The sequence below is a fragment of a genome, unplaced genomic scaffold (genome assembly GCF_019419815.1).
Source record: "Pyrus x bretschneideri cultivar Hongxiangsu unplaced genomic scaffold, Pyrus_bretschneideri_v1 Contig54, whole genome shotgun sequence".
In the NCBI taxonomy this organism is placed as follows: Eukaryota; Viridiplantae; Streptophyta; class Magnoliopsida; order Rosales; family Rosaceae; genus Pyrus; species Pyrus x bretschneideri.
This window is the reverse complement of record NW_025999792.1, coordinates 2,218,348-2,244,752: the sequence shown is the minus strand read 5'-3', so window position 1 is coordinate 2,244,752 and position 26,405 is coordinate 2,218,348. Positions and strand designations below refer to the sequence as shown.

The 26,405-nt window shown below is 39.4% G+C and overlaps 3 protein-coding genes across 9 annotated transcripts; 1 reads left to right on the top strand and 2 right to left on the bottom strand.

Moving 5' to 3' along the window:
• Positions 1-230: 230 nt before the first annotated feature.
• On the bottom strand, positions 231-2,754 carry LOC108868347 (protein CHROMATIN REMODELING 19-like). Of its 7 annotated transcripts, none has more exons than XR_007253260.1 (7): positions 2,356-2,754; positions 2,012-2,236; positions 1,760-1,915; positions 1,465-1,542; positions 1,210-1,346; positions 803-1,014; positions 231-626 (listed from the first exon to the last, which is right to left on the bottom strand). XR_007253260.1 is itself a non-coding variant. In XM_048570635.1 (7 exons), the coding sequence occupies exons 2-7, from the start codon at positions 2,122-2,124 to the stop codon at positions 470-472; spliced, it is 798 nt and encodes a 265-aa protein (XP_048426592.1). In that variant the 5' UTR covers positions 2,125-2,236; positions 2,356-2,752; the 3' UTR covers positions 231-469. The 7 variants fall into 7 exon arrangements, 6 of the variants coding, with proteins under 6 accessions (XP_048426592.1, XP_048426594.1, XP_048426596.1 ...); XM_048570635.1 differs by having other exon boundaries at positions 803-1,021; positions 1,760-1,853; positions 2,356-2,752; XM_048570637.1 differs by having other exon boundaries at positions 803-1,021; positions 1,760-1,853; positions 2,012-2,194; positions 2,356-2,752.
• Positions 2,755-15,894: 13,140 nt separating this feature from the next.
• On the bottom strand, positions 15,895-17,007 carry LOC125470899 (xyloglucan endotransglucosylase/hydrolase protein 22-like; the record flags this gene model as incomplete). Its single annotated transcript, XM_048570659.1, has 2 exons — positions 15,895-16,631; positions 16,774-17,007. Coding segments are annotated over 2 exons (828 nt in total), but the record flags the coding sequence as incomplete, so codon positions are not given.
• Positions 17,008-18,303: 1,296 nt separating this feature from the next.
• LOC125470898 lies at positions 18,304-19,569 on the top strand. The gene is made up of 3 exons (XM_048570658.1): positions 18,304-18,499; positions 18,581-18,678; positions 18,979-19,569. The coding sequence occupies exons 1-3, from the start codon at positions 18,304-18,306 to the stop codon at positions 19,567-19,569; spliced, it is 885 nt and encodes a 294-aa protein (XP_048426615.1).
• Positions 19,570-26,405: the final 6,836 nt, after the last annotated feature.

Genomic DNA, 26,405 nt, shown 5'->3' with positions numbered 1-26,405 from the left:
GTCACGATTTAGAGCAGAGCAGAATACGATGAAGAGAGAATTATGCATAGAGCAGAAGACGGGAGTTCGAGACGGTGAGAGTTGCAGAGCCAGCGATGGAAAACGACCAGATTCAGTCCGCCTAGACATGCTACCAAGCGCCGCCTTGATCGCCTAGAGCGCCTAGGGAGCGCCTAGGAGGCCGCCTTGCTCCTCACCGATTTTGTAATTAAATTATAAACAATAATTAATAAACCAAGAAAAAGTATTTAATTATAAAATATATGAAAATGTACATACAAGATGTTCAAACATAAAAGAAAAGACTACAAGTAGTCTTCTAGGCTTGATGCATCAGGCTACTGGGTATCAGCTAGGCGAATTGGCTTGGAGGTCGAAGGTGTGACTAGAAAATTACAAACACTAAATTACAAAGGTTTCCAGTTGCAATTTCTCTATCGACAGATTGACTGTAAGTTTTCTAAAATTTTTAACCAAGCAAAAGTTTCGATAATATCTCTCCCATGGTGGAAGTGTCACCTTCATTATCCATCTCCACGCCAGATTCCAGGACTGCAGGATCTAGCACTAACTTCCTTTTCGCAATCTCGTAGACATTTTCATCAACTGTAGCCTTAGTGACTAGCCTGTAAAGGACATGACAGGTTATAATTCTACAATTTTCTATAGAAGATTATGACTCATACCAATACCACTTTATAAAAGCAGGGAAGAAGGGGTGGGGGGTAAACCTGAAAGGTGCTTCTCTCAGATTGGTAAGTATAGGTGAGGAGGGAGATTGGGAAATTAAAGAGGGGCTAACCTGTATATGGTAACAGGCTTCACTTGGCCGATGCGATGACAACGATCTTCTGCCTGTCGATAAATTTGCGGGTTGTAATCCATGTCATGAATAACTACGGTATCAGCTCCAACCAAGTTCAAACCCTGACCTCCAACTCTTGTGGACAGCAAGCAAGCAAATGTAGAAGTGTCATTATTGAGTGTATCAACTATCGTCTGTCTTTCTGTCACCTGAGTGCTGACATTGGGAAGATACGGGTTAACAGACAAGAAACGCAACTTAGAACAGATGAGGTAACAATTCAATTAACCACAATCAACAAGTGGAACTGAGCAAGCCAGATAATAAAACAGATATACCATGTGACATGGCACATTTTCTTATGATAAAAACAGTCTGTAAATGTGACAAAAGTACACCAGTACCTTCCATCAAGTCGTCTGTATGTAACACCTATCACATCCAAAGTCCACTCCAAAATATCAAGCATTGACGTCCACTGGCCGAAAATCAGAACACGATGCCCAGCTAGCTTCAGTGAAGGAAGAAGTTCAGCCAATGCCTAATATCATCAACAAGAAAACTCTCCTCAGTTTTGAGCAGAGAGTATCACATGACAACTCTCTCCAAATTTTGACTCAGACCAATTGGCTAGTGAAGTTATTCAAGTAGCATTATACCTGAGATTTTGAAGAAAGCAATGCATATTTGTCTGGAAGCAATCCTTTCTTATCTGAGACACCATAATACAGCAAAAGCTACACAGAGAGAGAGAAAGAGAGAGAGAGAGAGAGAGAGAGAGAGAGAGAGAGAGAGAGAACATACACAATATCAACATACAATATGTAATCTGCTACACACATACACAGCCACACGAACACTGTACGCCCCAGATAATCAAATCGTTCCAAAACATTGATAGTAATGCATGAAAATTTGAAAGACAAATTCATTTTCAAGAAGTTGAGAAAATACCCGATGGATAGAGAAGTCACTATAATTCTTAAGTTCCCCAATTACTTTGTCTAAGGTACATTCAAAGCCAAATGCACCCATTGGATGTAACTTTCTGGCAAAACGAACATCCTCATCACTGTAAATACGCCTTACTAGTAAGGGATGATTTGCAATCTAGAGAATGAGAAAAGAAAGAATAATAAGCAAACATACATACAATCTGAACACAAAACTGGGATATCAAAAACACGAAAGTCGAGACAGGCGCACCTTATGAAACTGAACAAAATAGTTGGAGATCTGCCGTCGAGGAAGAACCTTAAGAATACTGTTCGAGGAAACCTCTGAAGTTTTTGCAATACGAGCTCGTGAAGTTGTTGCATAACATCAGATTTTAAGCGTCTCAAAATAAAGGGTCCCAAATGGATTTCATGTAGCCAATCAAATCTCTATCTTCACCAGTTAACAGCTTTTTCAAGTCAACAAAACTAAAATCTAAAAAAATTAATAAAAGCATGAGTTCCACTACAAAATCAATAGTAATCCAAGGAACTTAATCAAGAAACATATGAAATTATTAATTGATTTCAATTCTTAGTTGTTTCTAGTCTTACCTTGGTCAGATTGCAATGTGCAAATACCATTTCTTTTCCATTAAACCTCGTCCGCCTCGTCGTCCTCCAATTCGTTCTTAATAACGACGCAATTAGAATCATCGTCCTCCAATTCGTGTTTAATCTCAACGCAATCAGAATCCAAGTCCTCGTCGTCATGGGAGAGCTGTTGGGGCTTGGAGACTGATCGGAAGGCGAGGGGGAAGGCTACGGGAGAGGATGAGGAGAGGATGAGGAGGAGGCTGGCTCGGTGCAGTCGGGAGGCAGGCTACGCGAGACGGAGTGAGAGACAGGGCGAGATCAGGTAGTCAGTTGAGGAGGAAGGACTCTTTTCCATTTTGCCAGAGTAATTTGGGAAAATTCAAAATAAGCGCCTATTTTTTACAGCTGGAATTTTAACAACATGCACGATGCAGGTATATATTCAAACGTCGTGCAAGTTTTATTTAAAAAAATCAATGTCCTAAAAAACGGCCTAGGCGTCGTCTAGATGCTGGGCGGTGGTGAGCCGAGGCGTTTTCTTGCAAATCGGTGGGAAAAATCAAATGAGCTCTAGGCGGGGCTAGGCGGTGCAAGGCGGAGCTAGGCGGTATTTTAATTTTATTTTTATTTTTAATGAAATTGTGAACTTGTTGTACATGTGTCATCCTACAATACTCCTCACTATGGTTATATGGCATATATGCTCAATGTGTTTTTAAATTTTGGACTTGTTGGATATATGTATTTCATACAAGTATAATTTTTTGTAAGTGTCAATATGCACTTATTTACAAGATATACAAGAAAGTTACCTAAATCCGCCTAAGCTGCCTAGGAGCCCGCCTAGCCGCCTAGGCGCTAGGCGCCAGCCTGCCGCCCGACTAGCGCCTAACGTTTTTTAAAACCTTGAAAAATATATATATATATATTATAAAATTTACTAAAAATGTGACTTTACTCTCTTCAAATTCAATTTTTTTTTACATAAAATCCACAATAATATATTTTTTCTAACAAAAACCCGATCCAAACTACAGTAATAAATTTAAAGCTACTTAATAAATATACATACCTTTCAATTTCTTAAGTATTATACGTACAAAATAAATAAATTTAAAGCTACTTAATAAATATATATATATATACACACACCTATATATATACTATTGAACTTGATGGGATACACATTCTACGAAATAAGTTTCAACGATCCAACCATCAAACTTGTTTGTATATACTTCGAGATCGTATAAGGCAAAAATCCTAAAAAACAAACATTCAAAGATCAAGTAATGGGACAAAACTTTTCGACAGTTATAAACGAATAATCACGATTTAACAGTTATTTTAACTTCAATTTTGATGTTTTTTTACGGCTACACTCTTTGACCCTATATGAATATAATGAACGAATTCGATCTTCAATTTAAAATATTTACACTAGTGGATAGCACAAAATCTTTATGTTATACTTAATGAAAGTACAAATAAACTTTTAAGTGTTAGTGAATCTATTGTTTGATGGGATACGCATTCTACAATGTTAAGGGGTTACGGGAGTTACCATAGTTAAGGGTCTTCAATGGCAATACATTATTGTTTTAGCTGTTATGTTGTTATTAGCTTTTATTAGAATATAATGGGTTTTCCGTTTCATAGTAATTACTAGGAAGATATCTGATAGTTTTTGTATAAATATAGGTTGTAATATCAAATCAATATATATTGAATATACAGTTTCTACATGGTATCTAGAGCCTGAAGTTTTTTTTTCTGCCATGGCTTCAGGTAGTGCGTCCTCTTCAGCCTTTTCCCCTATCTCTATTCCCAATATCTCTCATCTTGTCTCTGTCAAACTTTCTGAAACCAACTATCTTGTGTGGGAAAGTCAAGTCAAACCTTTCTTGCTAGGCCAAAATCTTTGGCGTTTTGTTGATGGATCTTTTCCATGTCCTCCCTCTACTTTGCCCTCTTCTTCAAGTGATGACAAAACTACTACTCCTCCTCCACCTACACCCAATCCTAAATACACATCTTGGTTCCAAACCGATCAAAGCCTTATTAGTATTCTTCGTGCCACATTGTCTAAAGCTGTTCTTCCTCAAGTCATTGGGTTCTCCACCTCGAAAGATATATGGGATTGTCTCCAGCAAAATTTCTCGTAGCAATCTCTAGCCAATGCTGCCCAACTGAAATTTCGTCTCTTCTCTCTCATCAAAGGCTCTAAAACTATTTATGACTACTTTGCCCAGGCCAAAAGTTTGGCTGATGAACTCACTGCTATCCAAGAACCTGTGTCCAATTCTGACTTGGTTACTTATGTTCTTCGTGGTCTAGGACCTGACTACCAGATGCTTGTAACGGCTCTTCTAAATTTTCCACCACTTCCACATTTTTCTGACTTTCGCACCAAATTGCTTGCTTTTGAGGGGCAACAAGCCTTTGCAGCCCAACTCAATCCTACACACTCACATTCTGCCATGCTCGCAACACGTCCACCGCGTGGCCAGCGCTCATTCTGTGCTCGTGATACCTCTGGTCCACGGCCACCTATTCGTTCCTTTACTGGGCCTCCACAAAACTTCTATCATCACCAACGCCCTGCCTTCAATGCTCAAGGTCTTTTGGGTCCTCCTCCACCTCTTCAGCCGGTCCAATGTTAGCATTGCCACCAATTTGGACATGTTCAAGCCAAGTGTCCTCAATCTCGTCCCTTTGCCGGCATACATGTTGCTTCCTCTTCCGATCCCAACTGGTATTGGGACTCCGGTGCTACAAATCACATGACATATGATGCTAAGTTGTTTCCCTCCGTTAACTCATCTGCACCAAGTGATAATGTTGTTATTGGTAATGGTGACACGCTCCCCATCACTCAGTCTGGTAATGTTTTGATTTCTTCTGGCACTTATGTTTTTCGTCTCTCTGATGTTCTTCGTGTTCCTTCTCTTCATAAAAATCTTTTGTTAGTTGCTCAGTTTACACATGATATGCATGTCAGTATTACTTTCTTTCCTTGGGGTTATCACATTCGTGACTTACAAACTGGTGTTCTTCTTTTTCAGGGCCTATGTAAAGATGGCCTTTATCCCATTTTTCCTACACTCCTGACTGGCCCCAAGACAGCATTTTCTTCCGTTGCCGTGTCTTCGTCTCTTTGGCATCGTCGTCTTGGTCATCCTTCCAACAAAGTGCTTGATTCCTTCCAACAAAGTGCTTGATTCACTAGTTTCTAAATCCTTGTTAGGTTCTACTTCTCGTTTATTGCATTCAAATTGTAGCCATTGTGCGTTATCTAAATCAATAAAACTTTCCTTTTCGCCTCATGAACACCGTTCCCTTGCACCATTTGATTTAATTCATTCGGATGTGTGGATGTCTCCTGTTCTTTCTGTCTCTGGTTATCGTTATTATGTCCTATTTACTGATGATTCCACTCGATATTCGTGGATCTTTCCCATGCGTCAGAAGTCAGAAGTCTTTGATCATTTTTCAACTTTTGTTATGTCTGTTCAAAATCAATTCTCTTTGTCTATTAAACAATTCCAGAGTGATGGGGGTAAGGAATATGACAACCTGCAGTTTAAGCATTTTTGTGCTACTAATGGAATAGTGCATCGTTTTTCTTGTCCTCATACACCCTAACAAAATGGATTGGCTGAACACAAACATCGTCATATTGTCGATATGGGTCGTACTCTTTTACATACTGCTCATATGCCTCACACCTTATGGGCTGAATCTTTTTGCACGGCAGTCTATTTAATTAATAGACTTCCTATGCCTGTTCTTCATGGGATCTCACCATACCAATCCTTATTTGGCCATTCCCCAGACTATAAAATGCTTCGAATTTTTTTGGGCTTGTGTTATCCATATCTTGAAGATTATGTGTCTAACAAATTACAACCTCGTTTTCTCCAGTGTGTTTTTGTTGGTTACAGTGATAAACATCGTGGGTATCGATGCTTACATCCACCTACTGGACGCCTCTACATTTCACGGCATGTCATTTTTCATGAAGATCACATTTATTATGCAGCTGCCCCTTTATCAATTTCCTCTCCACCACTTGCCGTTGTTCCTGTAGGCTTCTTGCCTAATCAATCTTCTCAGCCATCTGCCCCGCAACGTGTCCCAAGTCCCATGCAATTGCAGTGAGACCCACCAACTCAATCAGCCACTTGCCCAGCATCCTCCAGCTGTCCCCTTCCTACCGAGCCATCTGCATCCAGCTGTCCTCCTGCCGAGCCTTTTGCAGCGGACCCGACACCACCTGCAGTCCCATCTGTCCCACCTGTCCCTGATCACACTGTGCCGCCTCAACATCAACTCTTTGCATCCCAAAATTCCATACTGCCAACCACTACCGCAGAATACTCTACAGACCATGGTCCTTCCGCTGTTGCTCCACCACCTCGCAGTCCCGTTGTCACTCGTTCGAAGACCGACATTTTTAAGCCCAATCCTAAATACCAGGCCAACTTCACTACTCGGTATCCCGTTCCTCATGCTTTTGCTGCCTCAGTGGACATGAATGTTGAACCTACTTGCTACACACAAGCATCCCGATCTCCCGAATGGAAACAGGCCATGCTCGACGAATATAATGCACTTATTCAACAGGGTACCTGGTCCATGGTCCCTCCCCATAATTCCATCAATACGGTTGGTTGCAAATGGGTTTTCAAACTTAAGCGACGATCTGATGGCACATTTGAACGGTACAAGGCATGTCTCGTTGCCAAAGGGTTTCATCAACAGTCTGGAGTTGATTATTTTGATACTTTCAGCCCTGTCGTCAAGCCTACAACGATTCGCACCGTTCACTGTCTGGCTGTTTCTTTTCGATGGTCCATTCGGCAGCTCGATGTCAAAAATGCATTCTTGCATGGTTCTCTCTCTGAAGAAGTTTACATGCGACAACCCTCGGGATTTGTTGATCCTGATCGTCCTCACCATGTGTGCAAACTTCATAAGGCCATCTATGGTCTCAAGCAAGCTCCACGGGCATGGTTTCAACGTTTTAGTTCTTTCCTTGTACAATTTGGTTTCTGTTAAAGTCGTGCTGACACCTCCATGTTTGTTTATCAGGATAATTCTCGTGTTTTGATTTTATTATTGTATGTGGATGATATTATTCTGACTGGCAGTGATTCTTCTCATATTAACACCTTTATTCGCACACTGGGAGCAGAATTTGACATCAAAGATTTGGGGCGTTTGCATTATTTTCTTGGCGTGGAGGTTAATTATCACACAGATTCTCTCCATCTTACTTAGAACAAATATACAGTTGATCTCCTCAAACGCATCAATCTCTTGGACTGTAAACCTGTTTCCACACCCATGGCTTCGAAAGGTACACTTTCTCGTACTGATGGTACAAAACTTGATGATCCTACACTTTATCAACACATTGTTGGTGCCCTCCAATACCTTACCATGACTCGTCCCGATATCTCATATACGGTTCAACATGTAGCTCAGTTTATGGGATCTCCCAATGATGTTCATTTTGAATCTGTTAAGCGGATATTACGTTACCTCAAAGGCACTCTTGGTTTTGGTCTTCCTATGCGTAGGTCTCATGATTGTTCCTTCTTAATTGCTTATTCCGATGCCGATTGGGCAGGATGTCCTGATACACGGCGGTCCACATCCAGCTACTGCATATTTTTGGGACCCAATATCATCTCATGGAGTGCCAAGAAACAGCCAACAGTTTCTCGTTCCAGTGCAGAAGCCGAATATCGAGCCCTTGCCTATGCATGCGCTGATACTATATGGATTCAAAATCTTTTAACTGAACTTCGTTGTCCACTCACTCGTCCCGTGTTACTCAACTGTGACAACTTGTCTACCAAATACTTAGCTGCTAATCCCGTGTTTCATGCTCGCACAAAACACATTGGGATTGATTATCACTTTGTCCGTGAACGAGTTGCTTCTGGCAGTCACCAGGTTCAATTTATTCCATCCACGTTTCAGCTTGCAGATGTCTTCACCAAAGGATTATCAGTTGACCGGTTTTCACATCTTATTTCCAAACTTGTCACCTCTCCAGAGTCAATTTTGCGAGGGAGTGTTAAGGGGTTACGGGAGTTACCATAGTTAAGGGTCTTCAATGGCAATACATTATTGTTTTAGCTGTTATGTTGTTATTAGCTTTTATTAGAATATAATGGCTTTTCTATTTCATAGTAATTACTAGGAAGATATCTGATAGTTTTTGTATAAATATAGGTTGTAATATCAAATCAATATATATTGAATATACAGTTTCTACATTCAAAACTAATATATGCCTCGAGATCGCATATGCCAAAAATCGCAAAAAATAAACATTCAGAGATCAAGTAACGGGACAAAACTTTCAACAGTTATAAAAGAAAAATCACGATTTAACGGTTATTTTAACTCATATTTTGATGATTTTTTACAGCTACACTCCTTGATCCTATATGAATACAATGAACTAATTTGATCGTCAATTTAAAATATTTACACTAGTGGATACCACAAAATCTTATGTTATACTTAATGAAAGTATACATAAACTCTTAAGTGTTAGTGAATCTATTGTTTTGATGGGATACGCATTTTACAAAACTAATTTCAACAATCCAACAGTCAAACTTGTTTGTATATGCTTCGAGATTGCATACGCCAAAAATCACAAAAAAAAAACAAAAAACATTCAGAGATCAAGTAACGGGACAAAACTTTTCGGCAGTTATAAACGAAAAATCACGATTTAACGGTTATTTTAACTTCGATTTTGATGTTTTGTTACAGCTAGACTCCTTGATCCTATATGAATACATTGTACTAATTTGATTGTAAATTTAAAATATTTACACTAGTAGATACCATAAAAATCTTATGTTATACCACAAAGTCATTGACTTTGCGCGACGAAGGTGTGCATTTGTTGCGCAAAATAATTTTGCATGACATAGGTGCATAGGTGCACCTTCGTCGCGCAAAGCTATTTTGTGCAACGAATGCACACCTTCATTGTGCAAAGGACATTTGTGCGACGCGGCATGTGCGTCGTGCAAGATTTTGGCACCAAACCAAGACTTTTACCGCTTTTTTCCCAACAATGCGCGACGAAGGTGTTCCTTCGTCGCGCGAAGCTATTTTGCCTGACGGTGGTCTTCGTCACGCAAAATGCCTTTGTGTGACATTTTGTTGTCACTGTTACACAAACATACTTTGCGCGACGTAATTTGCTTCGTCGCACAAGTATGTTTTTGTATTAGTGTATATTCCATAATCAATACATTTACCCGTCACTACCAAGTTCAGTAAAGAATAAATTAAACTTTATTCTTCTAAAGAAATATATATGTTTGCAATTTAAGAGACTAAAGTTAAAAACTATATCTAATGTAACTTTAACATAAGATGGTTTAAGAGGCTTGCATACCTGACACCTCCCATATCAGTACAAGAACTTGGTAAGGTGTGGTCAGTGCCACACAGCAGTTCTAACTGAACCAGGGAATTTATCCACTTCACTTACAGATCATTTATTTGCAAATTGCTTTTCTAGTTTTTATGCGGATTTCTTTTTTGTTGTTCAATTGTTCTTTTGTTTGTGTAATATAGATATATATATATATGCATGAAAATATGCAGGTATCGTCCTACGCAGCTTACTCATTACATGTATACAGTGAATTTTATATTGAAGTTGTGAATTTAAAGAAAAAGAGTTGCAATTTGATCTTGATGAGCTACCATGCTCACATGCTTATGCTGCATGTAGACAACGACAAATTTCATGTTATCCTATATGTTCGCATTATAATACTATAAACTCTTTGGCCATTGCATATGCAAAGGCTATATGATGAATCGGCCCATTTCGTCGGAAAAATGGTGAAATTCATTGCAGAACCCATCAGTTACAACCTGGGTCGCGAGTCGAAGGGGAACCTGGCTGGTTCTTCTCCTTCTCTCCTTTCCTCATTTCCCTCCTTTCTTTCTTTCCTAATTGGCCACCTCAGTTCTTTCTCCTTTTCCGATTGGCCTCACATCCCCCTCCTTTCTCTCCTTTATAATTCATCACCACTGCTCATCTTTCTTTCTTTTAATCTAGGCCACAAACGTGGCTCCACCAGGTTTTCCTCCAAAAATCTAGAGCATTCTAAATAAATTTACAATTTTGCCGTCGACTTTAAACGTTAATATCTTCTTCGTTATACCTCCAAATCACGATCCATTTGCACCCACGCGTTCGTAGCAACGAGTACTACGAGGATATGCTAAGAAAATGAACCTTACGTGACACGACACGGAAGTCAACAAAAGTCAACACTTTGCCTCGAAGGGAATTTTCGTAAATTCAGTTTTTAAAATTATAAAAATCATAATAATTGGGGACGGGTTGTTACAATCTATCCCCCTCTTAAAAAATTTCATCCTGGAATTTAAGATAACTTGTCATAAATAAAATACTCGAAACAGGGAGGAACATATTTATATAAATATAAGAAAGAAATCAAGTTAGAGCGGCTGCATAAAAGAGAATGTCATTCCGTCGTGATCAGATTGCAATTATTCCTTTTTCATGCCTCCAAGCTCATACCTTCTTCCTTCCTCAATAACATAGTAGTATAATACTTGTATAACCCGTAAGGTTGAAAACACCAATTATTATGTAATAACATAAGGAAATACTTGTATTGCGTTTAAAACCAAGAGTGCAAATAACTCACCCAAAATTTTGTAATGGCAAAAATAAAGTAATTTAAAAATATCTGCACAAAAAATCGCAACCCCAAATGAAAATGGACCTAGCCAAACATTCATCGTGTCACAAACTTCGAGGATGATTCCAAACCATAACTAACCAATAAGTGTTGCCGTAGATGAGTCGTCTTGCCCACTTACTTAGTGAACCCAATAATTAAGCCATAGATATTACAATCTGCAGCCTGTAATGCCGATCACCCATTGTTGTCTCAATAAGCTAGTGAGAAGTTCCCGAGGATGCCAAAATATTGTTTTACTCCTCATGTGCGAATATGCCCAGATTGTCCGATTCATGCCTCAATCACGATACCGTACTATTCTAGAGCACACCAAACCAGCTGCTAGAAGTGTTTCGACGTTCACATTACCACAACAATATGACCTTGGAGTGAAGCAGTGGAAATATACGTAGAGACGAACACATATTGCAAAAAAAAACTTCTTTCGTGACTGAGCACTAGAGTTGCTCTCCAAATCGAAGGGTATAAGATCTAAAAGCTAAACCATATCTCTGACGACATTCTTTGAATGACAATTGCAGTTCCGAGCCATACTTGAAAATTAACATCACAACCACCAAGCTCAAAACCTACATTCATACCTTCACCAATATCATGTTGAATTACTACTCAATCCTCAAAGCCGCTTGGAATTCTTTTTGGTAATTCTGGTAAACTCGCAAGAAGATTATACTCCAATGGTCTAGCATCGATATGAAACGGGCGCACACATTTTCCGAGTCGACCAATCGTGAATTCCTCACTGATTGAGCGAGAAACCATGTTGAGAAGGCTGAAAGAATACTCAAGAATTTAAGGGTCAAAACAAGTCCATGAAATCTAGAGTACAAGATATCTAGATTGAATATACAATTTTGATGTTTGAACACGTGTAAATATTTAACTTAATCATGCACTAGCAACGAAAGGGTTGGAAGATAACTCAACTTGAACAATAGTTTAAGGGAGGGTTGACGGACAGAAACTTAGATTTTTCCTTGACTCAAAATTAACGATAGCTCCAGGAATAATAAATCACCAATGGTGACGATTTGCTTGATAGAATGTTGATTGGGTGATTTAAGGACTAATGGTCTAAACTGAAAGTTTTGGACATCTAAGTGATCCTCCCGGGCAGTCTATCAACAACAAAAATGATATGGGAAACAAACAAGTGATTTAGAATCAACTAGAATACCTTTAATACCAGGAGGTGAAACTGAGGGTACGAACAGAGCTGATGTAGATTAGAATATCAAAGAGTCGGACAATTTCAAAAATGATGAATTATGCCAAAAAGCTAAACAATTATGTGGTTGTCTCAGGCCAAAAGTAGAAAGGTAGAGTTTAAGAATGAGCTAACAAGGTTTCTTAATGATCGAAAAGTAACATCACAAAAGTATTAGAGCTATCAGGGACCAAAAGTGATTTTCCCAAGATGTTCTTCCGTCAAGTGCTACCACTCTAGCACCATCGTCACATGAGACATTTCTAGAGTCTTGACAAAAATAGACTTCGCAAGAATTCTAATAGGTAGTATTCTAATGGATACTGCCAAGGAATCAAAACTATTTCGGATTTCCCATCTCGAAAGGTTTAATAATGATGGCTGGAGGATAAGGATGGAATTGGTTAGTAAAGTCTCCGATGATACACAGTTACTGATACATTAGCCCTGCTTTAGGCCATCAACTTACCTCAAATCTACATCTTTCCTTGGCAGGGAATTTCTTTGCTTTAAATCTAAGGGCATTCACCAAAGTGCTCTTCTAAAATGTCGACAAGTCGACAAAACTACCCAAAACTCAGGGAAAGCTAACATATTTTTCGTATTTGATGAGGTGGCAAGATTCAAACATTAGGCTAAAAAACTGAGAATGCTTACATCACGCGTGTAATGAACGCAATACTGCCTAACTTATGCTCTGATATCAAACTGACACACCCCAACCTGGAATGTCCACTAGGACTCCGAATCGAGCTATGCTGGCCGACCCCTGGAAGGTGACGAAGCCATAAAGTATAATGCTGTGGAAAATGTGAATAAATTTAAACCTAAAAGTGCCTAAAGACAAGAGGACGTTGTGAGTGGGGATGAACCCATTTCACCAGCGACGTCAGAGCATAAGTAAAGTACAGTAGTGTAGGTAAGGAACATACCCTCAGAGGTAGCCACCTATACTAAGATTCGCCACAAATCCTACGAACTTTTAACAGCTAAAACCTGGAAGGGCACAAAAATAAGGGTGAGTGGGCCTGAAAATAAAGTTTTTTAATAAAACCTTTTGAAAACGTTATAACCCCTCACCATAAAACCCGTATAATTTCCCAAAAAATAATAATACATACGTATATAGAAATCATGCTCAAGAGTAGTGAAAGCTGAGTATATGCCATGTCAAGTATCTTAGCAATAAAATAAGTAAGCCAGGTGAAATTAATCAATGTAAAATGATATACCAGCCGGAGCCACCTAACGTGGCCTGTACAACTGAACCTATATCTCGTTAACCAATTCCTGCACACAAGTCGGAACCACCGAATGTGGTCTGTACGACAGGGCTAGGTGTAAATAAGTACGCTCAAGTGCTACGATCACATGAAGGCTGTGCGAATAATCGCGGGTCACCCACAAGTCGGAACCACCTATCGTGCAATGTTTGATAGGGTTGTGCACCAAACTTGGATCCAAGGTGAGCGTGCAGTGCAGGGGTGAACATCATGTGAATGACTGTGCCCAGGCCACGGGCGGGAGCACTAACACCGGGGTGCAGGATAATGAGCTCGACATGCATCTCTGTATAACCATAACCAATGCAACCACTAACATCATACAATACTCACCTGAAACTTACCTGGGCATCCGCAGCGTCATGCAATAATATGCATATCTATACTAATGCATATACTAAAATGTAATGCAATTGACATGGCATTTAAAAACATAATTCCATTTAAAACCATTTCTGGGAAAATGAAAAACATATATACATATATATAGAAAACCAAAAGCCCAATCACCTGGAGTCTGCACTACAACTCCCTAGCACAATATCAAGGTATCACGAACGATCGGCGCCTAGAACAATTATCAAATCATGTCTTAGAATTCTTATCAATATAACATATAACTTACATATCCTATTTGGGAAGATCCGTACATTGGATTTCCGATACATAAGTTTCTAAAATCCTCAAATATTACGTATTATAACGTGTCAAAGTTTGGTGTCGATTCAACGGTCGGATCGTCAATTGCTATAATAATCAAGCGGAGGACCTTAATGAAACTACATTCAAATGACGGAAATTCGTCAATCGGACTTCACCAATGGAATCAAGGTATTCAAATTTAGCCTAGGAAGGTTAAGGGATGTCTCGGGCCACGCGCTGCCGCATATGGCAGTCGGCCGCCCCGACTCACCGGAAAATTCAACTATTTCTAAAAATTCTCAAACTTCACAAAAATGAAGATCTCAATGAGTAGAGCAACTTTCATACCTATGACTAAGGTCAATTTGGCCATGAAATGTCCTAATTTCACGAAAACCCGTTGGAAACCCTTAAATTTGGTGTTCTTGATTCAACTCCCAAAACAACTCCGACGCCCCAACCAATGGATGGGCTTTGTTCCAAGCCTCAAGGGAAGTCTATTGATGGTGGTGGTTGACTGAAGTACCTTCGGATTTGGTGGATCGCCACCTTGTAGTCGACGCACCCATCGATGCTAAAACCCCCCAATTCCAAACCCATTCCTCTCAAACTTGAAGTGGAAATGGTACAGGAAGAGTAGAATTGATGATTGGAAATGATGAATCGGCCCATTTCGTCAGAAAAATGGTGAAATTCACTGGAGAACCCACCGGTTGCAACCTGGGTCGCGGGTCGAAGGGGAACCCGGCCAATTCCTCTTCTTCTCTCTTTTCCTCCTTTCCTTTATTTCTTTCTTTCCTGATCGGCCACCTCAGTTCTTTCTCCTCTTCCGATTGGCCTTACATCCCCCTCATTTCTTTCCTTTATAATTCATCACCACCACCCATCTTTATTTCTTTTAATCTGGGCCACGCACGTGACTCCACTAGATTTTGCTCCAAAAATCTGGAGCATTCTAGAAATAAATAAATTTACAATTTTACCCTCGACTTTAAACATTAATATCTCCTTCGTTATAACTCCAAATCACGATCCGTTTGCGCCCATGCGTTCGTAGCGATGAGTACTACGAGCAGACGCCAAGAAAATGAACCTTACATGACACAACATGGCAGTCAACAAAAGTCAACACTTTGCCTCGAAGGGCATTTTTGTAAATTCATTTTTTAAAATTATAAAAATCATAATAATTGGGGACGGGTTGTTACAAGTTGGTGCATGTCGATCTTGCCAAACAATTACTCATGTTAGAAAACTTAATGGAAATGAATATTCAAAAATGAGAATCTTATTAGTACATTCCCTAGTTTGTTTTGGATTCGGTTTTAGTATAGGATTTCATTTCTTGTATTCTAGGGACTTTGTGTAAAACCTCGGTATCTATTAGTATAAATAGATGGTTGCGGGATAGGGTTCATATGATGTGAGTTTGAGAGGCATTAGTTTGTATATGATAGGCATTAGTTTGTATACAAGAGAACACTTAGTGTTTGTGAGTTCTCTTGTATTCGTTGGTTACCTATAAAGCTTCCGTTGTTAGAGAGGTACTCCTATATGAGAGGAACTCTAAATTTGTGTTTGTGTTTTGTTTATTGCTTGGTTCTGTGGTTTAGTTTACAACAGAAGCATAGTGCAACACTGCATAAAATGTGCTGTATTTGATTAAAATAGTAACAATATCTCTATTAATCGAAGAATTAGTACTAATCTTACAACTTAATGATTAAAATATGAATGATTACACAAAATAATGAAAGAATAGATTATCCTAATTAGATTCCTCTATGAAGCGGTGCATTCCACCGGGAAGCCTTGGGGAAATCTCTTGGTGTCAGCACAGTAATTGTAAATCATGTAGTTGGTCTGCACCCATTTCAGCCTGTCTTGGCTCGTAGAGTCCAAGTTTTGAGAAAGCCAAGCTCCATTGTTAGCATTACTTGAAGTTGCAGAACTGCAAGAGGAGGCTCCAGAAGTCCAGACGCATGCTTCAGCACTGAAATTCTTGTAAGACGCGGTGAAAGGAGCTTGGCTCCAATCGGTCTTCACAAGTCCTCCCCTTGTTGCCCAATCATCGGCATTCCACAGGCTCGAGTATATCCTCATCGGCTGGCTTTTTGGAAACGGAACGCCGTTCGACTCTTGGTTCTTGAACTCTCTGATGGGAGTTCCATCTACTGCGAATATAATGCGCTGGGAGTTCCAGAGGATGGAATATGTGTGGAAGTCGGCAGTTGGGTCAAACCAGAGGTAGAATTGCTGCTCTCTGTTGCCTTTGCCTTGGCTGAAGACATTGGTGTGAAGAATGTAAGGGTCTCCACTCAAGTTCCCCAAGAACTCAAAGTCTATCTCATCCCATGTTGATCCTTTTGATGATAACTGCATGAATTAACAACAAAATTAATATCAAAATCAGTCAGAACAGGATTCGAACTCTGGCTAACTGACCTAAACTCGAGTTTATCATACTTGTACTAAAAAACTTGAAGGAAATGAATATTCGAAATGAATGAAAACATACGTAGTAGGCTGTGACGGTGCCAGCGGAGTTTCCAGGGACAAGCTTGAGCTGCATGTCGATCTTGCCGAACAAATACTCGTGTTTGGATTGAAATCCAGAACCGGAGGCTTTGTCGAGAGAAAGGGTAAGAAGCTCGCCGTTGTTAAGAATCTTAGCACGTCCGTCCCCCCATGTAATCTCAAAGTCTTGGTTTAAGTCGGCCGTAGAGGCAGCAGCCACCGCAAGTCTTGGACTTTGATATTACATGGGGAGACGGACGTGCTAAGATTCTCAACAACGGCGAGCCTTACCCTTTTTCTCGACCAAGCCTCCGGCTCTGGGTTTCAATCCAAACACGAGTATTTGTTCGGTAACATCGACATGCAGCTCAAGCTTGTCCCTAGAAACTCCGCTGGCACTGTCACAGCCTACTACGTATGTTTTCATTAATTTTCGAATATTCGTTTCCTTCCAAGATTTCTAATATATATATATGATAAACTCGAGTTTAGGTCAGTTAACCAGAACAATGTGGACCTTTTCTCTTAGTACGGCCGGAGTTTGAATCCCGTTCTGACTGATTGTGACATCAATTTTGTTGTTAATTCATGCAGTTATCATCAAAAGGATCAACATGGGATGAGATAGACTTCGAGTTCTTGGGGAACTTAACGAAAAGCGCGGTATTATTCACTTTAACGAAAAACCACATTTTAACACTAAAAAATCAATTCTGGTACCATTCACTTTACCCTTTATTTTGTCCTTATCATTAAAACTCAAAGTTTTCAAGTCATTTTCATTAGTTTTTCTAAAAAAAAAAATAAAATAAAATAAAAACCAAAATATAAGCATACCATTGACCATTATGGTCTCCAACAACAAATCCCGCCGCCGCCTTAACACCCACAACTGAGCCATCAAATTTTAATTTAACACAATTCATATCCGGAGGAGGCCACTTAATAATCAGTGGTAGGTTTTTTTAATAGACTTCATGTTGGCCTTGAAATACCTTTCACCCATAGAAAAGGCAACTTTGTCCTCAGCAGAGATGGAGAACTGCTTCTAAAGACACAATCATTCCTGTCATTCCAAATTAAAGGGAGAATTGTCGAGAAATTACAAGGGTGGAAACAGGGTACCCTTTCGAAAGCGGGAAAGGAAGTTCTAATCAAAGCAGTTATTCAGGCTATACCAGCGTATCCCACGAACATTTTTAAATTTCTGACTATGGTTTGTGAGGAGCTGGACACTTTGGTTGCAGAATTCTGGTGGGGAAATAAGGGGGGCGGCACAAAAATTCATTGGGTGTCGAAGAATGTCTTGGGACTCCCTAAGCAGATGGGGGGTTTGGGCTTTAGAAATTGGCAAAACAATGTTGGCGTCTTCTTTTTGACCCATATTCACTGTGGGCTAAAGTGATTAAGGCTCGTTACTTCCCCAATTGTTCTTTCTTGGATGCAAAAAAAAAGGGGTAGAGTCTTTTGGGCGTGGAGTAGTCTACTTGCGGGTCGTAATCTACTACTTAGTGGGACTCACTGGCAAATAATGGGAGGTCAGGATGTGAGAGTATGGGTTGACCGCTGGTTACCCTCCCTCCCTTTGGGGCGTTCTTCTCCGATTGGTGAGGTTGTGGTGACTAGAAACCTTCGTGTTGATACTCTTATTTGTCCACAGTCTCGTGATTGGAATATCAATTTTCTGCTTCCTTTCCTGTCAGTCGTTGATCAAGAGGCAATTGAAGGTACGCCTATTTGGGATATTAGTAAAAGGGATTGACTGATTTGGACTGCAACAAAAAATGGTAGGTACATGGTAAAATCAGGGTATCGATGGTTGCAATCTCGGTCTTTGAGCGTGAGGGATCATCTCCTGCCTTATGTTCGATCTATCCCGGATGAGCTATGGAAACGTATATGGAAGGTCAATGTACCATCAAAGATCCGCTATTTCCTTTGGAACTCTCTGCACAACATCTTGGCAACCAAAGCTAATCTGTATATGCGGCGGTCTACCACTTCCCCCACCTGTCCTATTTGCTTATGTGATGATGAAACCATTGAACATTTGTTCCTTCTCTGTCTGTGGGTTTAATATGTGTGGTTTGGAGGGGTCTTAGGTTATAGGATTAACAGGTTGGCTATTAACTCGTGGATAAGTTGGCTGCATACAAATTTTAGCTCCAATAATGGTAATCCTACTGAGTTGTTGTGGGCCCAACAGACGATGGCTTTCACTTGTTGGTACATTTGGAAAGCCCAGTGCAATTATGTGTTTAACCAGGTGCGTATCAACCCTTTAAATGTTGTTTTGGCCATCTCCAATGCGGTTGGGTTTTTCTTGGCAGCTTCCAGCAATTATGCGGTAAATGGGGGTCGGGAAAATGTCGGACAGACTCCAAGCCGAGCTCCCTATTGGATTCCTCCTCCACCCCCTTTTACAAGAATAAATGTCGATGCCAGCTGGTTCAAGATGTCGAGTTCAGGGTTTGTGGGAGTGGTGTTGCGTGACGCTGAGGCGCGTTTCATTGCAGTAGCTTGGTACCATATTCGGGCCCCCTGTGCTGCTGCTGCCGAAGCTTTGGCACTGCTGCGCGGATGCGAATTGGGTGCTTCGTTGGGTTATTCTGAGGTAATTCTGGAATCAGACTCTTCTAAGGCTGTTTCTTGCCTCTTAAATTCTCTGGAAAATGGCAGTTGGGAGGCTTTTCTTACTTTAGAAAGGGTGAAAACTTTGGGGGAAGCCTTCCAAAACTGTCACTGGTCTTGGGTCCCAAGATCAGCCAATATGGTGGCGGATACTCTTACGTCGTGAGATTGTGCGGAGCTGTGTGATGTTGTATGGGTCGATAGGCCCCCATCTTCGCTGGTTTTTGTTTTGAACAATGATGGTCTTTCTTGTCCTTTCTAGCTGTAGGTGACAGTGTTGGGGGTGACGCTTTTGCTTGGTTAAAGCGTCTTTGTTTGTAACCTTTTTCACCGCCTTCCTTGCGTTATCCTGTTTGTTGTTTGCCTTTCGTAGGCTCTCTTGTCTTCTCTTTGGCCTCTGTGCCCTAGAATGTTCTTTCCTTATTCTCAAAAATAAAAAATAAAAAATTTGCCAACATGAAAGAAGAAATAAACTTAACTCACTGAGACTGTCCCTATCCACACATTTTAAGGTGGTATCCAATCAACAACAAAAGCAAAATTGGGGATTAGAGATGATAGGATTCACCGATACAAGGTTCCAAACTAGTCTAGTAACATTGCAATTAACAAATAAATGTATTTGATCCTTCTCCTCCAAATTACAGAAAGGACACTTTCTATCCGTATTAGCCAAAATGCATCCCAACCTTTTCCTAGTTTGCAATCTCTCCCTAAAAAACGACCATGCAAACATCTTAACTTTGGGAAGGATGTTAAGCTTCCGCATCTTATTATTAACTTTATTATTAATCCTTTGCGCCAACATACCTTTCTGGATACAAGTAGCTGATTTAATAGAGAACTTACTATCAGTTGTGGGACTCCAAATGAGTTTGTCTTCCGTATTTTGTATCAGAATGGGAATGTTGCATATTTTTTTAACCACTTCAAAAGTGACAATAGCAGCTAACTTCTCTCTGTCCTAGCAATTATTGAGTTCACTCACTTTTGAGTCCCAATTAATGCTTTGGGCATCCAAATTCGGTTAGAGGTGGAGGGGGTACGGAAAAACCCAATTATGGGTCCAGAATAAAATATTCTGACCATTACCCACCCTCCACCTCAACCCCTTGTTGATCACATCCCTACTCTTCAAAATACTCTTCCAAGCAAAAGAATGATTTTGTCTTACTTTATTATCTAGAAATTCTTTGTTACAAAGGTATTTGCTTTTAGCTAATTTCACCCACCAATTGTAACTATTTTAATCAAATACAGCACATGTAACAACTCATCCCTAATTTTACGATTTTATAAATTTTAAAAGTGTGAGTTACCAAAATGCCTTTAGAATAGAGATTTTTGACTTTCTTTGACCGTCTCTTCGTGACTCGTAAAAGCTATTATTTTTCCGTATTCTTAAAGTACTCAACGGTACGAATGCATTGGCGCAAACAGAATTGAATTTAGAGCTACGATGAAGATTTTATGAAACTACGAAGTAGAAGGGCATTTTAGTAAATTCATTATTTCAGATATTCACCCTTACTATTTTATTATTTTCTTATGGGACATCTGATAAGTGCATTATTTGTTATTATTTCATATCATTTATCCCTAAGTTTTGTTAAGGAATTGATTATAAAAGAGCCTTGTTACTTTCCTTTTCTCATTTTCAGTCATTCTACGCACTTAGGATGTTTTTGTTGATAATTCGACTTTCCAGAGGAGTTTTGATGCAAGGCCAATTGGATAAGGAAGCTAAGAGGCTGAAGATCGTTGTGTCCGAATTTCATAATTTTCCATGGAGCCATTCATCCTACAAAAGTTGTTTTCCCGTCAGAACTGCGCAGCTGTAGGAGAATGATGATTTGAAAGCTTTCTCGATTTTTCCTAGTGGCATGTGATATATGCTTGGAAAGATAAGAGATAAAGCTATGCTTTCCATATTTTTACAGAATTTTCCAGAAGAGAAATTCACCTCAAACTTGGCGTGAAAGTCAGATAACGTGTTTCCCAAACCAAGAAGGATTCTTTCCTAGTTTGTCTCATTGATTATTTAGGAATTTGTTTTCTTTTAGGATAGTTTCTACCAAACCTTTTTAAAGTTTTTCTAGTATAAATAAGGTGCCATAAGCTCTCTCTACATATGCCCATACCCCTGCATCCCTCATATCACCCACACCACTATACCATTCACCATCTCCGCAATTTGTGAGAAGCGCTTAGGGACGTGCTTTTCCATGGACTCCGGGTTCTATCTTTCTTTTACTTTTATTTCTATGTGTAACTAAACTACTTTTCTAAGGTTTATGATGAAGCCATGACATGAATATTTGCGAAGTATTTTGTTAATTATTATCCGATTATATGCCATGTTATATTCTCAATCTTTGTGGGTATTTTATTCTGGATTCGGATTTCTAATGATTGATCACCTTTAGGAATTTTGCATCTAGATATTTAGATAAATCTATGAGGATGAGCAATCAATTAGGTTTATTGGAACTAAGATTAAGAAGAGTAGACAAACTAGTGAGGATGACCAATATCAAGCTAGTCCTACTTGGTTGACATGATTCTTCTACGCTTAATGTGTTTTTATGTGTTTAATTGTATGCCTAACTAATAGGATATAATTATCATGTAGAGATACAAGAATTGATGCCTGACCACGGATTAATTCATATCTTAGAAAGAACAACCTTTAACATTGGCATGGTAATTGGATAGTAGTTGGCTCTAGGAAAAGTAAATAGGATTGTTATTGGTGAATTCATAACCTTAGGTTTTCTTTTCATGTGTAATTTTAATTAATTGTCTTTTCTTTTTCTTGTTAATTTTAGTCTTAATCAATTACTCAATTATTCAATTCAATCTATCCTTTGTTTGTTTAATTAAGTCTAGTGTGATTAATCGGTTAAATTGGTATTAAAGCAATCCTTATGGGATCAACCTCGCATTGCATTTATTACTATAATTGATGCGTGTGCTTGCGAGTTTAATTTGGTCTAAATTAATCTATTATTTAGGTTAGTTTAAATTTACATCAATATCTGTGTCTATGGGACCCACCCACGTGGGTCTCCTCTCCACTTTGTCCCCATGTCCTCTCCTTTCCACTCTCCCGGACCTACTCTCATTTGTCTCCACCACATCACACACTCTCTCTAGCTCTCCCCGTTTCTCCCTCAGCTCTCTCTCCTGTCTCTCTCTACGACTGCAGAGAAATCCGATCACTAGCACGCTCCCACTCCGGCGAGCACTGCCACCACAACCCCAACTATCACCTCGTTCCATCTCTCTCCCCGAGCCTAGAATTTGAACTAACCCTCGGGTCTGCACTCAAACTGGAGAAACAGAGGAGGGAGAACTCCAGCAAGTTCTCAAATTCTTCCAGCGAGGTAAGACTCGAAATACCTTCGATCTCTTCCTCTTTGACGTTTTGATTCGATTTTTGAGTTTTATACATGTTTTGGTGATGTTTTGGTCGCAGAAAACACCCTTGGAAATTAACCTAGTTGTTCCAGTGAGAACCCGATGGCTTTCGAGCCTTTTTTAGGCGAAATCCGACCACAGCCGAGGAAACCAATGGTACTATTTGAATCCTTGTTCCTTGATCTTCGTTTTGCTATATTACATGACTAGGTTTAGTATAGTTTGTGGCTGATCGGAGCTAGGGAATTTCAGCCTTCTTCTTCGCTTGGTCCGGCAAGTTCAACCCATGAGCCTAGTGGATCAACCCAACCCGAGAAAAAAAAAAGAAAAAGGAAAGATAAATCCAAAGCCCATATCTGCATCCTAGATGTGGTTCTGAACCCGGGATCCGGCCCGACCCAATTCTAATGTGGATCAGGAATATTCCCTGATATATTCCTTATGTTGACTTTTTCGAAAACAATTAATTTCGACTTCCCGAGTCCGTTTTTGACATCCATTTAGTGAAATTCCGAAGTTTTAACATAGTTAACCACCAGGGCGTCTCGGTTGACTTTTTAGGGTTGACCGTTTACTTTTTACAAAATTTTCCCGGAACCCTTTTTGGCGTAATTTGACCCACAGATTCCAAATCCGCACTCCGTTTTTCCAAATTTAGGCGTTTTAGTTAAGTTTTACTAGTGGGCCCCTATATTATACTTAGGTGCGATTACTATCGAAGACTCCAGCCTTTTGCTCGAACAGATGTGACATCGCAAGTAATTGTGATTGGGTCTTTTCTTTTATATGGTACATATATAATTGTTAGTTTCCATTTATACATTTCATAAAGACTTTCTACAATACACCTAGATTAGCGTGACATTTATAAGATTTAGCGCATTGATAGAAATTATGAGGTTATGTTACGTCCTACATAATGCACAGGTATGCGTATTATTATTGATGCCTTAATTATATTTATGGCCGTGACTAGTATTATGGTGATGTGAATTATCAATTTACCATTGTATAATTTTATTTACATTTGCTACACCTGTGTTAGTACTTGCTCGGGCCAGGGCCAGTCTTTCATGTGTATGTGGACATCACACCGTACGCTCACTTTGGATCCATTGTAGGTGCCAGTCCTGTCCTAGATTGATATAGGCAATTAGAACTCGTATGTGTTGCACATAGCGCCAATCTCACGTGATTGTAGTATTAGAGCGTAAATCATTATTACACCCGGTCTTGTTCATATCAGAATACCTCTGCATTAACTCGTGTGTCAGCATATGTCGATGAGCACTTGATGTGATTTATTTATTTCTGCAAGACATTGTGAGTTAAATTCCTATTTACGAATTTGTGACGTATTGAAGTCTTGAGATATTGCAGGCTACAGTAAGTATTTTTGTACTATACGTAGTATGTATATTTTGGAAACTATACTTGTTTTACAGTAAGGGGTTATAATGTTTTCAAAAATGTTTTTATAAAACTTTATTTTTAGGCCCACTCACCCTTGTTTTTCGCCCCCTCCAGGTTTTAGTAGTTGAGCTTTCGTATCGACAAGGATTCTTGGCAATCTAGGCATTGAAGATTACCTTTGATGGTATAATTCTCAATCTACTATACTGTACTTTACTTATGCTCTGACATCACATGTGAAATGGGTTCATTCCCCGCTCACTAGCACATTCTTATATTTAGGCACTTTTAGGTTTAAATGTATTCACATTTTTCACATCACTACACTTTATGGCTTCGTCACCCTCCTGATGTCGGCCGCCACAGCTCGATCCGAAGTCCAGGTGGACATTTCGGGACGAGGTGCGTCAGTTTGGTATAAGAGCATAAGTTTGGGCAACATTGCGTTCATCACACGCGTGATGTAAGCATTATTTGTTCTTGAACCTAATTGTCGAATCTTGCCACCACGTCGAATACAAAAAAACGTGTTAGCATTTCCTAAGTTATGGGTTTCTTATACGACTTATTGACATATTAGAAGAACACTTTGGCGACTGCCTCTAAACTTTAAACAAAGAACCTCCCTGCCAAGGAAAATCCCGATTTGGATTGAGTTGATGGTCCTGACCTAGGGCTAATATATCGATATTTATGTATCACCTGAGAATTACCAATCAATCCATCATTATTCTCCAGCCATCATTACCAAACCTTTTGAAATGGGAAACCCCAATTAGTTTCAATTCTTTGGCAGTACCTGTTAGTATATCACCTATTGGAATTCCTACAATGTTTTCTTTTCATCGAAATTTCCAAAAATTTCTCATGTGACAATGTGGTGCTAAAGTGGTAGCCTTAGACGGAAGAATGTTTGGGGGACAATCACTTTTGGTCCCTAATAGCACTAATCCTTCCAAACACACTAGTGATCATTCCAGATCTTCAAAAGGAAGATCGACTTTTGTTTAAGTCCGTTCTAAAGTAGATTATTAGTAAATTCCTTTTTCGGCCTTAGGGCATGTCAACCAACACTAGATCCCAGAATTTCTTTCGATGTTGTACCCATCATTCCGATGAGTATAGGCATGAGAGTACGAGTTGTTATACCTTTGGGCAGCAGAAATCCCAAAAATAGTAATGAATTTTCCCTAGAATCAACAAACCAACTCATAGGACCAGTTCCTTAGCAATCATCCAAAACTAACCACCTGAGCGAGATCTAACCTGTAATCAGCCTACGGTGGCACTACTACTTGACGATACTGTCTGAAATACACGAACAATATCAAAAGTATCATAAATGCGTTAATTAATGACGCGACTGATAGACTGATTAACAATGACTACCTGAGCCGAAGAAACTCAATCATGGATACTTAGGGGCAAGTCTTGTTGGAGAACAGTAAACTTGTAGTTGTTTTAACCATATTTTCCACTTAGGTAACCAAAACCTCTTCGATCAGTCACTTTTTCTATCACTTCCACAGACAAATATTAGAATTAAGGCACGTGTTATTTTCCCGCTATAAGAGCGAAATGAGTATCAAGAAAGCTATCAAGATCTATTAGCACGTGGCATAGTGAAAGGAAGTAATATGGTTCGTTTTGAGGATGGCGTCATTTCTCAAAATTTTACTGAGATACCACTGAAGTGGGAAGTTGAATACACCATTGATCTACTTTCTTGTACTACACCAGTTTTACTTACGCTTTTAAAAATGACTCATTTGACATTGAGGGAACTTAGTTGCGAAAGCATACCGATTAGGAATGTATCCAACCAAACACCTTATCTAGGGAACCTCAAACCTATCTGTGAAGGAGAAAGGCAGAGCCTTAGGATCATACCTAAATTTTAGCAACACAATCGAGTGACGATTAAAAATCATTAACCGCTACTTCAAGTTGATGGTCTCTCTGACCAACTTTTGGAACCCGAGTTTTCTTCTATAGCCTAACGAATTTTTTGTAGTCTTATAGATGACTTTCCTACCTACTTTAGCAATGAGGTCAAATTTCCTGAACACTGACAGTCAACTTTATACCAAATTGTTCAAATGTTATTTTGATTTAGATTGGTACTCTTCTTGGGAGCCGTGATCTCAATAGACAATATTTTTTTCTTTT